Genomic DNA, 18,799 nt, shown 5'->3' with positions numbered 1-18,799 from the left:
GCAAAGCTAACTAGGAGCAGCAGCTGAAAAAAGCGTATAACAAGAAATCATTCGACTGTTTTACATTGCGTCTATATCACTTATTATGACCTCAATGTTCTTCGTGTTGTTCTTACACGTTATTTAGAATGAAGTCGACAAGCTATGGTTACTAACATATCAAATTGACTCGAATAGCTATAAAATGATATATAAACTGGGAACGTTTGAGTGACGGACGTTCAGCATATCACACCACTTGGACAAATATCACCAACAATAAGCTACATATCTTTTTTCAATTAAAAAATGATTCAATAAAATGTATCTAATGTAAACATGTACAAAGAGAACGATTAGTTAAGTATAAAATGCGAATAACGAAAAAGTTGCTTGGACTCAACTTAACAGAGAACTTTAATCTAAGACTAATTCCATATTTACATACCAAGGTCAAGACAGGTGTTATAAAAACTGCTGCCAGGCGGAACACATGTGGCATTGTTCGTCCAATCATGTCTTTTAAACCATAATCGACACGATCACCTCCTAAAATAAATTCACCCAGTGTCAACATCACAAATCAGTTTGAGTTCTGAATGGAATAAGATATTTGTTATAATTAATCACTTAAAATATCGTTACCAAAAAATTGCGTTTATTGTTATATGACTTTCTTTGAATTCTTCATTTCGAAGTATAAATTGATGTGAATTTTAGCAAAATAGAACCGTTTTATTTGTTCGTAGGTTATTTCAATGTAAGGCTGACGAACTTAATTACCCGATGTTTGTTTCTAGTGTTTCTGTGAAATTGTTCAGAGTCAAGCGCTAATGTTTACGTTTTTCTCAAGTAGACGGAAGTAGAAAACATTTAGTTGTAAAAACGATCATATTTTCGTCAAGTGATGTGTACATTTGATAGAAGATAATATAAAACACAAGACTTTAACTAAAGGCTTATGTATGTATTTTTTTGTTGAAAAAACATCTCTGACATTTGCCATTTCTTAAAAGACTATTTGACTACGTAAGGAGATGAATAGTTAAAAACTTACCATAAAACCACATAATGGCGATAACCTCTAGTAGAGCTATCACGACAATGGACCATGTTGGCACGTACCAATCCACCAACAGGAACATGTACGGACCCGCCTAGAAACAAGTAATACATATTTCATTAAAACGGACTAATGCCTCTTTTTCTCTAACTATGAAAGAATGGGTGCACAGGGGTTTTACCCACTTTTACAGGAAATATGCGGAAACATATACGAACATCTACGCAGGGTTTTGAGGTAAAAATGTGATAGGTGGGAGACCTGGAGTTGTTGGTAGTTTAACCATACCAGGTTTCGCAATGTATGGTTTTCTGATTAAATTACGAGGTCGTTAATACAAAACATTAAGACGGGTACAAGTTTAGTTAATTTGCATGATTTCAATTAATGTTATTTTTTAAAGTTTAAGTTGAGTGAGAAGGACATGTTAAATGGACTTGGAGTTCCTACCTGTTTTTAAAAAATATATCAAAAACGCAGTCAACCATATTCGGTCAGATGGTGTAAAAAAGGAAATGCAGGGATATATTTCCGACCGCATTGTTTAAATTCAATTTAATTGAATGAACAATTGCATACCAACTATACATATCACATAACAAGAATCATAACATACACTGACTGTTTGGTATATTTGGACATTATTTTCGTTGTGGAATAAAACCTAATCGGTAGATTATATTTGATAAGCTCTCATGTAAACTCCACAAGCCTTGTATGTTTATTCTGCAAAGAGAGGAGTAGCGATGACGACAGTGAAGTCGTCACATCTGGAACAGAGAAGTGATCGTTATTATCATACTGATGTGTCAAGACCAACAGAAAAGTGTTTTAAAAAAAGTAGTGATTTATATACATGCAATAGATATTCAAAAATACATTGAAACAATGTATACATATGTGAAGGTCTGATTTTACCTGTGTGCAGAAAGGAAGGTTCAGTAGAAGGGACATGATGCTGACCAGTATCACCAGAATTATGTGACTGTGTCGTCCTAATCTAGCACTATATCCTTCCAGAAACGATACCACTGTCTCAGTATATACCACCTACAAACATTGACACACTACTACTGACTCAAAAGTAAATATTCACACATTTTACGTTTTTCAGAATAAAAAATTCTAACGTTGAGAAAGTTCTTACTAACACCAAACGTATATGCTTGACATATCCATATTTCAATATTTGATGTAATGATTAAAAAATACATTTAACAGTGATAAGTTCAACAAGATTGTATTACCGTTTATAATTATAATAACCTATAGCCAAATTCATGCAAACGTTATGTATCATATTATGTGTTATTCAGCATGTATAACAGAAGTATCACAAGAGCTTTCAATTACATGTTATAAATTAATAGTTTGTCCTACCTGCGCGTCAAATCCCACACAAAAACAGCAACGAAAAACACTACAGCCCAGACATAAGGCGCAGGTAGGTAGGTCAATGCCCGACTGTAGCCGACCAGGCCAATGGACATTCCTGCAGCACAAACGTAATACACGTTTAATTCAAGGACGTGCGCAATCACAACATGTTTTGCTTTGAGTTTTTTTTATACGGCAAAACCATCTGAACTGAAAGGATAACTTTTGCCTTCTCCGGGATAAATATTTTATTGATCCAACTATTAAGAACTCCAAAACAAAGGGTCAATGCCAACTTTCATCGAAACCTCTATATTTATTGTACTATATATGCATAAAGGATCCCTATCCCAATGCATTTTGGATTTTTGTAAATACATGTACCTTAACCTTTCTGTAATGTCAATTTAAATATAATTGTAGCACGACTGAGCCAGAACAGAACACCGTCGTCGTCCGAGGTATTGCAGTTGGTTAGAGAGACAGTACTACAACCTGGTGTCCAGGGTTTTAATCCTGGTCTAGCCCCGCTGATTGTTTCACACGTCGAATCCGGTTGTTGATTGTATTTTGTTTAGTTCATGTTTATAATTTTTCATAAAAGTCCTGGAAGAAATGGGTTTCTTTTCAGAAAGTACTTATTAAAGAAATAATAGTCATGCAGATTTTTTTTTTATCAAAATTAGTTACTTTTCTTTTTAGCAGTGGTACGAAGATGCTAAATTGTACATACATCGAGCATATACAACAAAACATTATAAATGATACAACTCAATCATCATTAGTTAAAAGACCGTATCTAACATACCGATATCGCATTCGATTATTACCTTATGTATATATAAATTATATACCTGACTTAACAACATCTTCGACCGGGACACCGATCTCGCTCGCCATCACACCCAGGACAGCAAACAAGACAAAGCTGCCGAATACTGCCATAAAGATATCGCCAATGATACTTATCAGCACATTTCTACAACGACAGTGATTAAATCCAAATGACGATGATAAATGTATCTATTTGCACATCAACAAAAATCAAGTCGTCGTTAATGACGATTAACATTTTTCCAGAGCGAGGTTTATATAGATGTTTATCGGTTTTCTCATTTATCTGAATCATGTGTTGCAATGGCATCCACGTAGATATGTATTGACTATCGCATAAAGCCATACCTAATTATTTTTTGAGAATCATTATGTAACAACGGGTACTGCTGATCCTTGAAAGTTGTCTGTTACTCTTATTGGATAACATGAACAACTTACAGACTAAGTGAACTGGGATTAGGGATACATGTATAATAATATTCACCACATCTGTTTAAATTGTAAACTTGCTACAGCCAAGGTCATGTAAAGACGGTGCCAACAAATGATGGGGGCACTAAAATGCCTCTTTACAGTGCTATCCCACTGACATGTCATAATCTGGACAAGGTAGTTTGACACTCTACCCAGTGACATTATACTGACAAAACGCTTACTAGTCTTTTACCTCCACTATGTTAAAGCTGACTATTAAGCAGAAGGGATGTTGGTGTAGATGGTAGCGGGGGTTACGGGTCAGGTACCAATTTAAACGACTTTGGTTTGTCTCGGTCAAAGGACAGAACCCATTGCCCTATTTGGTTCGGCGAACGATCAACATTGGCATTAGGAAAGGAAATTAATAATGATGAAAGGAAAGAAAGAAAACTTATGTTGCAGGACATAGGTGTAACATATTTATTTTAGTGTCTTTAGTGTTTCTCAAAAAGGACACTAAAGACACCCCCCCCCCCCACACACTTTGTGCAAGGGGTTCCCACATTGGTTACAGCATGTAGTGGTTACCAACATGTATTTTGTTCCTTAATCCACAGCCATTAAGGATGATTTATAATGGAATATAATAAACAAAACAAGTGTCTATTGATCGGTTGAATATGATTCTGTCGCATAAAATATCTCAAATGACTTCTGCTTCATAACAGCTAACATGGACTTAGATATTTCTGATTCTTACCTGTAACAATTAGAGTGAAATTTCATATGACTGCCCATCATTAGTATACCGCCCCAGCCTGGACCGAGACTGTAGAATGCCATGAACGACGCCTCTATCCAAACCTGGAACATTTATGAGTACATCAGTCGTCATATGTGACATAAACCACTTAATGCAATTTGTTGAATCCCACCATATAACTTTTATTAAAGTCGCTATGCATGTTGCCTCGCAATTTTAATGGAATAATGTTATTTATTTTTTTTACAAATGGAAACCTTTATATCAGGATTTTGATAAATATCACATTAAAAGTTAAACAATAACCTTCGAGTCAGCAAGTTTGGTGAAATCCGGTGTTATAAGGAAGAGAAGGCCATCTTTGGCGCCATTTTGAGTCAACGCTTGAATCAACATAGCCAATCCAACTAGCGGAGGGAAAATTGTTGTCAGAAGCATCAACTAGAACAGAAAATATTTTGTATTGTTATTGTTATTTTTTAAATTTATATAAACAATTTTGAAGGATTTTTCAATATAAATAACAGGGTTGTCAAACCGGTCAAATTTTGGTAACCGGTTACCCGAACATTCTTCCAACCGAGTATCCAGGTTAATCGGTCAAACAATAACCAACAACAAACACATTATATGTTTAGTACATGTTCTAAAACGTATTTACACCACAAACATACATGTATATATTAATGCATGATAGTTTACTCGCATATTTAAACAGAAACACAGGAAATAGTTTCAGGTATCCTCAGTAGGTATATTTCAAGAAAAACACATGTTGGAAGACAGTAAGGCGGGATTCAATTACATTTATCAGTCCTCAAAATCATGTGCACAAATATTGATATTTAGAACAAAATTTGACCAACAAACATTTTAAGACATGCTTGATTCTATTTACATATCGCATGTAAAAGCGAGTTCTACCTCCTAAAAATGATATTTCACAATTTTTTAATCTGGGTTCCTTTAGAAATTTGTTTCAAGGGAAACATGGGGCTCCCCAAAACGTTAAGTAAATATCCGACTATTCGGTTATTGATTTTGGTAAGTGGTTCTTGGTCTTTCGACCGAGTAACCGGTAAACCGGCTAATAACATTCGGTGATCAGCATATTTAAGCAAGATTTCAGTTATAAATATTTTGACATTGATAATTGTTTTTCTTTGATGAATATGTTATAATATGAAAATGTTTCATTTTATCTTGAAAAACTATTCTGTTCACACTGTCGTCATAACTTCTTAGCTTTAATGTTAACCTAAGTAATTCCAACTTTTGTTTGTTCAGATCCAGTGCCTACATTATCTTTAATCTACGGAATCAAATACAAAATTAGTAGATTATCTATTGCAGATATACCAACCTTTCCAACGGACTTGACGCTCTTCAAAAGACAAGCAATGATAATTATGTTGATGATGATGGTCCAAAGAACGAGGCGCCAGCGCAAAGACCCCACTTCCTCTACACCACTGGACAGCGATAGGATATTATGCCTGTAATAAAAATAAAAAGCGTATGAGAGTTTTATGTTGATAATACTAATACTTTATAAGATACGATATCCACTTTTAACCTTCAAATGAAATACTAGGGTAAAACCCAGCTCTGTGATGCATGACAGAGATTGGACTATCTGTGATGGATAGTTTTTACACATTTGACATGCCACGATATCCTAAAACGCCATCATAGGAGTAAATTTGTCATACAGTTTGGTAGTAGCATGACATAGCTGTGATATTTCAGGCAAACTTCGTGATATAAAGCCGAAGAAAAAGAAACTGTGACATGCAAGTCCTCCTCGAACTTAATCAGATTTAATGTATTTTCATATAGGTTTACACATTTATATGAAGTTCAAGCACTTGTATAAAATAAGACCAGAGTGAAAGTAAAAACAAAACCAATTTCTAATTCAAAATTTATGGCGCTATATTAATGTTGTATAATATTATTATTATTAAAATAGGACAGGTCTTACACAATGTCGATCATCGCTGGCATATAGGCAAATAATAACATTTGAACACCTACTGCCAAAACTCTTCCTCCGCTGTCACATCTGTAGTGAAGTTATGGTAACCGACAGTGTTTGTCGTGGAATTCCATAGGCTTTCATTAGTGCTTGAGGACAAGAGTGTATGTGACGCTCTGCATGAATTGGTATTCCATGTGTGTCCGCATGATGACCACGGTAGGTCAGTCGTAAATGACTGTCTCAGATACTCAAGTAGCCAGTAACGCATTGTAGATAAATAGCTGACGCAAAGTAAATTCAATAGAGCGATGGAAATCCCAATCCCTGTAACAAAAAAAAATATGTAATAATTTTTAAAATCATATTAAAATACGTTTGAGAAATTCACTATATTGCAAATCCAAATTATATGTAGTACCGCGCATGCATATTTCACAACAACACTTACTTGATGATTTACTAGGCAAAAGAGGATTGCTGTGGAAATGTCTTGCATAAAGTATACTGTACATATATTGATATTCGAATCATAGATGAAAGGATATATCTCTTTTAGAAACGAAGGTTCAAGTAAATGAAAGAATGAAAGATACATACATTCAAGTAGGGCATGAAAACGTTTTTCCGGCAAATGTTTTGACAAAAATCAAGGGAAAAAACACAAGTGCTTATATATCGTACAGTAAGATATTGAAATGGATTATGAAACAAATGTACAAAGATCACCTTTAAAGAGTGGGGCAAATCCCCATATTTCAAACAACCCTCTTCCTGAATATTGTCCGAGGAAGACTTCGAGAAAGTACAGGGGTACACCACCAGCAAGCAGAGCCGTCCCATAGGCCAGTAGGAACGCACCTGTTGGTAGCAAATCATTAGATAATACGATATCTGTGTCTTTGTCAATTAAATTCGTTTCAAACGGAAATGGTTTCTACTAATTAATAAATATTATGATGACATATTATGGCACATAAACTCATTACAAAACGAAAACACTGTGATGTTTATTTCAAATTTTAAAGATCAAACTGAACTATAACGGTAACTGACACGTTATGCAAATGATATCATATAAAGCATACAGCATTGTTAATAACATCAAATATAGGCTCATAATATATGCCAGATCATATTTTTAGATACGATATCGAATGTCTACTAATGCAGACAGTAATGAAATAACTACATGTAAGTACAGGTCTAGTCATCCATCCTACGTATATCAATACACAGCTACAAATGTACATGGTGATTCCCACAATAGCTGGAAGACAATAGCTTGAACACAATAGCTGGAACACAATAGCTTGAACACAATAGCTTGAACACAATAGCTTGAACGCTTTTTAAAGAAAGTTTCAGGAACACCAATTTTTTACAACAATGAAACAACAAATGCCTTTAGGTTTCTATTTACAGAGTTCATTAAGTTAAGTAGGGTTTACTTGGAAATTTAACCCGAAACGGAACACCTTATCGTATAAGTTTATTCATCAAAACATTTATCTTCACAACCACCGTTGCATGTTAATAAATATGACAGGTTTTGCATTGTCGCACCGTCCGATTTCCCGAGAATATATTTTTTCTTTTTTTCTTTTTCTGTTTTAGTCATGAGCAGGATACAAGAGGTAGGCTGATAAAGTTTGCTTTAAATTGCTTGAAACTATATCAACTGTGATTTGGAACAGATACCATTTATTTGTATTGCAAAATAGACTGCATCACATATATGAAAATTGCTCCTGTTTGGATACCGTTCCATTTTGGGTACCCTCACGTCACAGTTTCTATAATTCCATTGGCATTGTACTCATGTAAATATTTATTAATATAGGATGCAGTTGAAAGATACAATGATGTTCACCTAGCATTGAATGAAACCTATCTTTGAAAAGATTTTTCGCGATAGGTGTTGAATATGTATTAAATGTGTTTAATTCTTTTTATTGGGTTATTGACTTAAGTTACCTATGACACATTACATTTTTGTTTTGCTATTCTTTTCATGTTCGTGCAAAATGTATGAAAACAATATAGAAAATATTAACGAGTCACTGTGTAAAACTATAATTTCTATGTACATATTGATTGTTGATACATTTAATTTACCAGTACATGTACTTCCTCAATTCAAACAGTTCCGAGCTTACAGTTTTTTTTTGTATTGAACATATTTTGAATACATTAAATGAAAACGTATTACAATTTCGTTAGTACTACAAGAAAAATGCTAATCTCAAAAATGTTATAGGTCTGTAAATATCCCTTGTGTTTCCTTCATCTTTTTCATCATTTATGCAAAATGTTTTCTATCAAACTTACATGTGTTTACAATGAACATCATATATATCCACTAATTTATTGAACCTGTTGTCGGGAAACATGAGTTTTTGTTTGCCTGAGATTAATTATGCGAAGCCCAACATGACATTTCGAAGGCAAAAAAGGATCTTGTGTTTTCTTACCACAAGGACAATAGATATTTTGTAATACCAAAATAAAACAAACATAACAACTGTGAAGATGGTAAAGTAGACACGCTATTGTTTGCGGTTGCTTCAGTATCTCGGATTTCAGGTGATTTGGGTTTTGCCCGTTTTTCTCGAGAGGCTCCGAATAAGGGAAGCATGACCGAGGAAATCGAGACAGTTAGGACGACACAACGTTTTATTTCCACAACATATGATCTATTAGGAATTCCTTTTTCTGACGAGGGATATACTTTAACAGCCAGAACTATAACTTCATTTATGTGTTATGACTCGTGCAATCAAATGCATTGGGGGATTACTTTAAAAAGAACTTGATTGAAATTGTATTGAATATTTCCTACTTACCCCCTCCGTTTCTCCATATGAGATAAGGAACTCTCCAGAAATCCGAAATTCCTGCAGAAAAGCCGATCAGCGAAGCCACAAATTCAAGTGTGCTGCTCCATGTAATTCGCTGATTTGACATGGACTCGTCCAAAATGACATTGGTGTCGCATTCAGGAGAATGTTTGTCTTTGGCGTCTTTTGTCATGTCTTTTTTCTTAGAACAAAATCTCCCTCAGTCAACTTAATGCAAAGGTACTGTAAATGTCCTATTGTATCATATATTATAAAATTATCCGTTCTTTTCTGAGGGCTTTGGGTTTGTTAAGTTCAAATTCGGGGACAGCAGTAATGAAAACAAAATCACTGAATGGTAAATAATAATAATAATAATAATATACAGCATTTGATATAGCGCCCTATCTAGCTAACATAAGCCACTCTAAAGCGCTGTACAGTACATAGATTAGCAATTTTATACAGTCAATACAATTAGCATATATATTAATCAATACAATATTGAGGAATTCGCAGGAGCTGCCTTATTAGGCGCTAACTACTAGTCCTATGCCACCTGGCTAATATCTCCCTATGAGTGTATGCCTGTGTGTGTGCTGGAGATGTATTGTGTTCTCTTTGTAGTGGGACCGTGCTTTCAACGGTATCATTTATAGTGCCACCTCACTTGAATGCTTCAGCACAGATACCGCAACACCCACCCCAGACCATTTTATACTCCACTTGGGTTGTTGGAGTTGTGTGGGCAGGAGAAAAACACTTTCTCTAATATTCCATGCGTACGGCGACTACGGGGATCGAACCCCGGCCGCCTGCTTGGAAGGCCGGAGTGTTAACCACTCGACCAATCCGCCCATGGTAATTGTTGCAACATGTACAATTTATTTTAAACTTATCCCTGTATTTAGGAGGAGAAGCTCTCGCTTAAAGGGCCTGCTACCTGCCACATCGCATTGGAAACTATTATAGCAGATTGTTATTTCTTCGTTCTTCGAGTACACAACTAACTTTTAAAAATACCAAAGGTATAAAATACAAACACATATTGAAGCAAAATTAAAATAACAATTGTGATGTGAAATTTGATATGGTGATGCAAATTCTAAATAACGATAAATGATCAATCTTCAAACGTCGTTGTGTTATCTACGATCAAAATGAAGAGTCTTTCAACGTCCTATATGTCTTTTAAGTATTAAAAATATGAAAACCAGTCCAGCCGTAGAGGAAAATGTCTCCTATTTATGTTAGTGACAGACTTTTACCCTGTTTAAATATAGGGTGATTTGAACTAAATAAACAGTTCAAACCCTGGCATCATGCCTCATCTTGGAAACTGAAATTGTTATAGAATAAGTCCCTACAACTGTCTTTCCTTTGCTTTACTATTTATATTCAACACAAAAGGTGTGTTGCAGAATTTTATTTTCTCTGATAGCTACAGACATATCCTGACGTGCAAACGTTTATCACGTCCTCTGCTGCATCGGTTAAGGTAAGCTGATTTAAGGAGGTACGGTAGTCTAGTGGTAGGACGCCGGGCTCGTAGCCGTAGGTTTGAGGGTTCGATTCACGGCGCTGCGCTGTGTTGTATCATTGAGCAAGATACTTTACTCCCCAAGGAGATGACAAAGATATTAGCTGGTTGGTTGCCAAAGCACTATAGGATAAATACAGATAATAATTTATGAACCGCTTTGAGACGACCTGCAAACTAGGTTGTGATAAAGCGGTATATAAGAACCTCGAATTATAATGATTATTTTCAGGTGTTATGGCAGACATCATAAGGCATTTCGCTTCAATCCATCACATGATGAAGGATGTCTACCTTGCATGCTTATAAACTATACACTATCGTCTAATTGCTACGCAGGGTATTTTTCAGTTTGTACAAACACATACCAAATTTATAAGTGTCACTGATATAAACGATCATGAACTTGATTCCCGGCGGATATTTAACAATTATATGACCCTGAAAAGTTTAAGCAAACAAAGGCAGTTTTATGTAGTTTGTCCCAAAACAAATCATAACACATACCTGAATCCTGTCGGCTGCTCTCCGTTGTAACTCTATTTAACTTCACCTTATACGCTGAAAAATATAAAAAAAATCAATCGTTCTGCTTTGTTGACGTTAAAAATACACAATTCTGTCAACTATGACTGTGTGTTATATAACACAGATGTTATTACAAAACTTCAATAGCCATCAAAAGAGTTCAAACTACGCCATTTTGATACCTAATTAATACATTACAGGCATATATACATCATTCGTTGGTATGTCTGGGGATGAGCTGCCCCAGCTACAACTCACAATACAATATTTTTACTCATATTCCTTATTTCTTAAAATAATTTATTTTCATTTCATGTTTATTTGATCAGGTTTCCTGTTTAATTAGAATCATAACATAGCAATTATTATAACAATAATTTGAAACACACACACGCACACTCACCCACCCACACACCCACCCACACAGCACTTGCACACCTGCACACACAAGCACACACAATCACACACAATCACACTCGCAACATCTGCACACACAATTACACCATCTCTCTGGCACTTGCATAAATGTGTATATTTATACTTAACCCTCGGATATTGATTTCATTACCATATGCAAATTATGAAATGAAGTGCTAGCTTTTTTGTTTTACTTATTTTTTTTGCAGATCTTTGTACAATGCTGTTCTGTTTACGTCCTTCAATACTTTCCATGGTAGATACTCGAGTGAATGGTAACAATACCACGCTTTGATATCGTTAGAAGGCACAAATCGGTATGTACAAAATGAGTTGTCCATTTGCAACTTCATTTCATCTTCGAAGGAAAGAAGTGTAGACTGAATGTAATTTCGATCAAATCCTATACCACATAAGAATTCTAGTAACCATGGGATCCATTTATGTACATCATGACATAATGAACATTGTCGGTTCTTGAATGTTACATTGGTACCAGTGTCAAACACAGGAAATAGGTCTAAGAGGTCTTTGTCAGTAGCCTGCTCACATTTATACTTGACGTCGTCATCAACTATCCATGACGCAGGGCAAGATGACACCATGAATGCTCCCCATGGACTGGGAGGCGTTTCGGTAAAGGTTGTATATTAACAAAGTAGTCTCCTTGATTCACGGTATATACAATTTAGCCATTTCTGTTCTTTCTTCGGATAATCCGTCGGCATTAAAACAGCAGTCATCGTATTATCAGAGATAACGAACAATCAAATATTCAGTTTTAAAACATTGTTTTAATATTCTTTCAACAATTATGAATAACCCTATACATAAGCCAATAAACTGTGATAAATCTGTTGCCTTTATGCTATGTTTAGCATGGCTTCGGCACCAAAAGGTTACCACCCAAAATTGTGTAAAAAAAAATAAAAAAATAGATAAATGTGTGACAATATCTGTCAATAAGCTTTATAAAGAAATGACTCTGTGGGCAGCCGTCATTTTGAAAAGTTTGCCCAGAAATTAACCCCCTTTTAATGTCAAATTAGCAAGGAATACTTGCTCAAAGTCACAAAATTTAGCAAACGGTTTTTCAAAATTGCCGGAAAATCACTCCATAAAAAACAAATGTTCCAATTTGCAGGAAAATCCCTGCCGTGAACGGCTCCAAAATACACCCCTTCCCTAATCAGATATGGAAGGGTAGCTAAAGCAGCCAATGCCACAATCACCAATGCACTGTAGTCTATCAACCACTGAATTGGTATTGACTGCAAAAAATAACCACCTTTTAAACCCTGACAATGCAAGACATCTGTGAAAAAGCGAATTAGACTAGTATCTAGAGACCGGTTTACCTCCAAAATGACAAAACAATGGACCCCCAACTTATGGACGGACTGACAAGTAGGCTCTGACTCGTTTAACCGGTAAGGGTGATGTGCCCGTTGGAAACTCCAAAACAACCCCTTTTCCTCAGGGATTTCCCTACCATATTTTTTCCCGGGTCCAGGGGCCAATGAATTGGGGATTTTTACGTGGAAAATTGGAGAAAAATGAGGGGAAATAAATTTTTATACATTTTCCAGTTTCTGTTATTTCATTTTACTTCTTATCATGAGAAATTGCATTCTTTGATATCTGAATTTCTTATTTATTTTTCAATGCATAAGCTTAGGTCTACAGTTAAACTCTAGTATATTTAATATAGGCTTGTAAAATATTCTGATAGCCAGAATAATTTTTGACTATTTTAATATACTATATCAAATATATACGGTAGTTGTAATATTTGTCCATCTCTAAAACGAAAAACTTTGATTTTAATTTATAAAAAATACTGAATTAGTTACACAGATTGCTTCTTTGATTGCTAGTATCACTTTCTCAAGTAATACATGCTGTAAGTTTGTTTTACTCCAACTTTAATCACACAGGCGAGACAAACAAAGCAAAGTTTTACAACATCAATGCAACGGAAATAACTTGATAACATTCTGATGTATACTTTTGAAATTTGATTTTCAAAGGATTAAAAGATATTTTTACTTTTCTTACGGACAAGAATGTTTTTATATCTTCCCTCTCCACACTGAGCATATTCATATCCTACAAAAATTGCCATCCGATTGGAAATATTTCAATGGCAAATTGGGATTTTGAGCAAGATTTTCCGCCAAGAATCTATTGTAGGAAAATCCCTGTGTAACCTTCTTGATAGAATTGGGCAACACCAACTGCATGAGTCATTGTACAACAGCCTAACATTATCGCTGAAAAAAGTTTGGTATCGTGCACTGAAAAACATACTGCAGGGATGGAGTGAAGTATTTTAACCAGGATATCTAGTGTGATTGGTAAACGAGAGTCTGATTTCTTATTCAAACGAGACATGCCCCGCAACATTTTCTTAACAACAAGATTGTCTGTGTGAACTCTATTAGAAGATGAAAGTTTTTGCTTTGAACTCAACCAGTTTGGCTTGTTGAATTCTGACCGCCATATCCAGTGTATTAATTTCCAAATAAATTGACATAAAAATAAAAAAGGCATCAGTCCATGCCTGAATGTCAGTTATTTCTTTGCCTGGTTCCTTATTGACAATATTGATTTCCCCATCAACCAAACCAATTCTCTTAGCTTGCTCATCAATCAGGGTTGACCAACATTGCTTTCAAATCAACATTTTCCCCATTTATTATTTTCTGTTTCAATTTGAGAGAAACATTGGGCCCTAATGAGCTATGAACACTGACAACCCGATAAGGATCCAAGTCATCAGTGTTGTAGGTAGGGAGATTACCTGCATTACTTGATGCAGCTGCTCTAGACACAATCTCAATGCTCTGGTCCAATCATTTTTCCTCGACATTATCTGCAACGTGCTGCTCCAACTGGCCTTTGGAAACTGTAATCTGGTCAGACTCGGCATCCTTGTGTTGACCTATATCTACATCCACCACCTGGCTGGGTATCACTATGTCGAGGTCATAGGGCTTCTCTTTCGTCTCTTCCTCTGACTTAACCTCCTAGGCTGGACGTTCTTCCCTCTCGGCATACCCCTTGATATAACTGTCCTCAAATATTGTGATGTTGGCTGATAGCCTGTTGATTTTCTGATTTTCTGAACCGCTCTCATACAGCTCCTGGCAGGGTCTGTGAAGATTGTGTGTGATAAGGGGAGATAACTCTCGGCTATGGTATTGAGAAAGAACGACAACTCAGGATCTGGTAATAAGGCACAACACCACCAAATATCTCTGTACTCTGATAAACAGATTTATTTATTATCAAATAAATCCCAATATTTGCATTAAGTTGCAGTAAGTTTTTATTTTTTGAGGATTTTCACAGAAATGAAACATTGCATAACAAGAATAAAACATAGGGGAATAAAATTCTGTTATCGACAACAACAAAAAGTTCCGATAAGAAGTACAGTTGTGGGAACGCACAACGTTACACGATGTGCGGTGTGAACGATGTATGCACGATGTGCGAACGATTGAAATCTGGACGATTATTGCTTGTGCATATTTGTGCGGACGATGGACGAACGATGTGTGATGACAATCGTGGTTGGTGTAAATTGAGAAATGGTTTAACATTAAATACGGCCTAGTGTTTAAGCATATAAACTTGATTTCTATATTCTATCTACATATGTGGAAGTTGAGATGTTTTCTTTGTTAAACCCAGCCGTGGTGGAATTGTGCTTGGTGATAGTGTGCGTAGTGGTATGTGTGTGTATAAGTAAACAATTATGTATTGATGGATACCTTTTGTTATGTAATTACTTCATTTGTCGTCGTTGTGTATTGTACGGCTACCGGAGGGAAAGTCTTGTTCATTTACATCCGGGTTTTCACTACCGCTCCTCTCCTAGCGTCTTCTATAAACTGTCATTCGATTGGCTGACCTCTCAACTGTCTCTCACTTGTATTCCCTAGTCCATTTCTACCCTTTACTATAATAAAACATGTCTAAATGTTACTCATGGGTTGTTAATATTTACTTCAGCCATACTACACATATATCAGCTGATCTTTCTATCTATATTTTCTTGATTTAGAAATGGGTTTTTCGGTGTTTTTTAAGTGACCCAAATCGACACATGTAAAATAGATCATTCACGTATTGACACGGTCACGTATACTGGTAAATATAGCTATTTTGTATCTGTTCCTTGACCGTAGTTTTCCACACCCGGGGCACTTACATAACTCGCCAAGGTGTGAAAATCCAGGTGAAGTGGTGCTATAGACCAAAACGAATGCAAATAACAAATACTTAACGTCCAATTGTGCTTTCATAACGGTCATACGGTATCACATATCAACTTGTAAGGCACGGGTCAGGTAAAACTCCGGTCAATCATAAAAATGTTATTTACTTGTTCTGTTAACTGGAAGCTGAACCAATTCCTGATAGTCTAACGGTCACTGTAATGCTGTGTAACACTCATTGTAAAATTAAACATAATCCTAATTAATTTGATGAGCAATTTATATATACAGTGTTCCTTATTCCATATGTGGGCTCCGGATGTTTTTCATTCCGTAATATTGATCAACTAATTCTACCAAATCGCACATTGGTGCGGAGAGAAACGCACAACGCGGCGAACGATTGTTAAATCGCACAGTTGTGCGCACCATGTGTGGACTATGTGCGGATGGTGTGTGCACGAAAATATTGGTCCTTTTGATATATTTTATATATTTTATTCATATACTCCATGTTTAACTCGCAATGGTGACATTTTGTGTTGATAGCTTATGTTAGCTGTCTTTCGAAGGCTTTCGCTTTTCCCAAAAATTACACCTGTAACTAAGGGTGAAAAACGTCATAATTGATCACAGCATAGTTGGCAATTAAGTGCCATATGTCGTGGTGTGTCATCGGTCTTTCGCGTTAAGTCATTTTCCCATTTAAATTTTATGTTAATTTACTTAAAAATACACCTGTTATTTTGCTTGACATGCACTTTTGATACTATCTTCACGCCCTGTTAAAGAATATTTAATGTTTCTTCAGATACTATTACCATTGTATTATGCAGCTTTGTTATATGAGATATCTATATTCATCCCAGCATAAAAGTTATATTTTGACGTCATTCGCATATATAAACAATTTGAAATTCTGACTTCACGTTACTTAAACCAATTAATTATTTATGGTAAGAATGCTATGGAATAGTTAAATAAATTGATAAAACCTTTAAAAGCGCCAAACATTCTGTAGAGGTGTGCCAAATTTGGATCTACTTTTTGACTAAAAGCGAAGATAGTAAAATGAAATAAAGAAGATAAATTAACATAAAATCGAATGAAAAAAATATAATTAACATGAAAAAAGTATGGCACGTTATTTTTGTGTTCCGTTGCTATAGTAATCCCATTGTTCTTATTATATCTTATAACACTAGTACTATATGTTATCTGCTTGTTGGTTAAAGTATAACAATATGAATAGCAATGTATCTGCATTATACTGTGTTTTTTTTCCAATTTTCAACAACGCTGTCTTAAACGATGTAACAAAAATCTAAAGGTTTTGTCGCTATCAAATTTCTTGAATATGTCTTTAGGACAAAAATGAAATAATACATAATGTGCTGTAACATTCTCCAGAAATTGCTTTTTCGGTAACTGGAATTTTTGTTTGTGTTTTACTCTGACACTATGCTGATGCTACGCAGATTTTTTTTTTTATCAAATCCAATCACACCTGATCTGTCATATATACCTGCACATTCCTAGCTAGAATCTGAAAAATATACTTCTACATGTTAGCTAGAATCTGAAAAATATACTTCTACATGTTACAATATGTTACATCTACAAATAGTTACCTACATTTTACACTCGAGATGTAGGTAACGTGCAGTAATGTTTGACATAACTTCAAAACTGTTGCATAATAATGCATAATACGTAGTTTGTATGTTGACCGGCTTTAAATTGCAAATTTCAACCTGTTTCAGGTTAGTTTAAAGGGAAACCTAAAAATGCATAATAGTAAAACAATGAGAGTATGAATCCTCCAGAATTTCACTGTAAAATGTGCTTAAATTAAACATTCTAGTAATTGTACAAATACAGTAAAACAAGGGGAGCATACGTATTTTCGTTATCATTCAATGAAATATATATACTATACATGTATAAGAAATATAGATATATATAAACATTACACTTCTCATAGTTTTAAACCAATTAGGAAGGTTCTTTCATCGCCATTAGGTTAATCAAATAGTATACCGTAGCATATCTACATAAAAACGTTACAGAAGGACATAGATTTATCAAGGCCGCTAGGAGCTCCAATGTTAAAATAAAATAAAAGTATGTGCCTTCGGCCCAGCAGCTGGTTACTTATATTTAAAACAATGCTGTCTATTGTAAAAACAAATCATGTGTTTAGAAGTCGAATTCATGAAACCGACTTTAACCCGGAATGTGAGATATAACGTCTGCATCAAACGTCATTGTTTAAAGGCTTATCGAGCCAGAAATCAGAGGTTTTAATGGGCGGTTGTTTTAAAAGCTCATTGGATTATGCAGTCATCCTTAAAAGATGCAGATTGTTTAATCAAATTTACAGTGGCATTATTCTCCGGTGCAGCTTAATGTGTTGGCAGTTATATACAGCTGGTATTAACATACAGCAGGTCTTTCATGCAATTTTAGTTTAATAACATTTTATTTTATTTTCAAAAAATGTTCTTGCTACTCTTGTAATGATTATCCTTTTATACAATTAGACCAAGAAAACTTTTGTGTTGATTTTCCACGAAAATGTATCGAATGTTGTCATTTTGGAAAACGAACTCTAAAAAAGGTTAGTTTATGAATTTTTACCATCCTTTTTTCGTATAAGGACCAACTTAATAATCCGTACGCAAGGGATAGTAAAAAGTACGAGAGATCTTTTTTAGTTGGCCATGATACGCCGATGAACCTCTGTAATTCAATGTTAACCGTGTTTTGTTTAATTTGCTCACTTTATCAAAAAGGTGTTAGAATTAAACAACATATAGTTACATATGTAGCTT

The 18,799-nt window shown here is 35.1% G+C and overlaps 1 protein-coding gene and 1 long non-coding RNA gene across 2 annotated transcripts; both read right to left on the bottom strand.

Moving 5' to 3' along the window:
• Positions 1-1,758: 1,758 nt before the first annotated feature.
• LOC110447027 (sodium-dependent proline transporter-like) lies at positions 1,759-9,631 on the bottom strand. Its single transcript, XM_021492429.1, has 9 exons — positions 9,261-9,631; positions 7,144-7,275; positions 6,474-6,741; positions 5,800-5,932; positions 4,743-4,877; positions 4,434-4,537; positions 3,274-3,398; positions 2,423-2,534; positions 1,759-2,092 (listed from the first exon to the last, which is right to left on the bottom strand). Exons 1-9 carry the CDS (start codon positions 9,445-9,447, stop codon positions 2,038-2,040), a joined length of 1,251 nt encoding a protein of 416 aa, XP_021348104.1. The 5' UTR covers positions 9,448-9,631; the 3' UTR covers positions 1,759-2,037.
• Positions 9,632-10,713: 1,082 nt separating this feature from the next.
• On the bottom strand, positions 10,714-11,355 carry LOC110447032. The gene is made up of 2 exons (XR_002462540.1): positions 11,302-11,355; positions 10,714-10,917 (listed from the first exon to the last, which is right to left on the bottom strand). It is a non-coding gene; the product is annotated as an uncharacterized LOC110447032 (long non-coding RNA).
• Positions 11,356-18,799: the final 7,444 nt, after the last annotated feature.

The sequence above is a fragment of the Mizuhopecten yessoensis genome, unplaced genomic scaffold (genome assembly GCF_002113885.1).
Source record: "Mizuhopecten yessoensis strain PY_sf001 unplaced genomic scaffold, ASM211388v2 scaffold3135, whole genome shotgun sequence".
Classification (NCBI taxonomy): Eukaryota; Metazoa; Mollusca; class Bivalvia; order Pectinida; family Pectinidae; genus Mizuhopecten; species Mizuhopecten yessoensis.
This window is presented reverse-complemented; position numbering and strand designations above follow the sequence as displayed.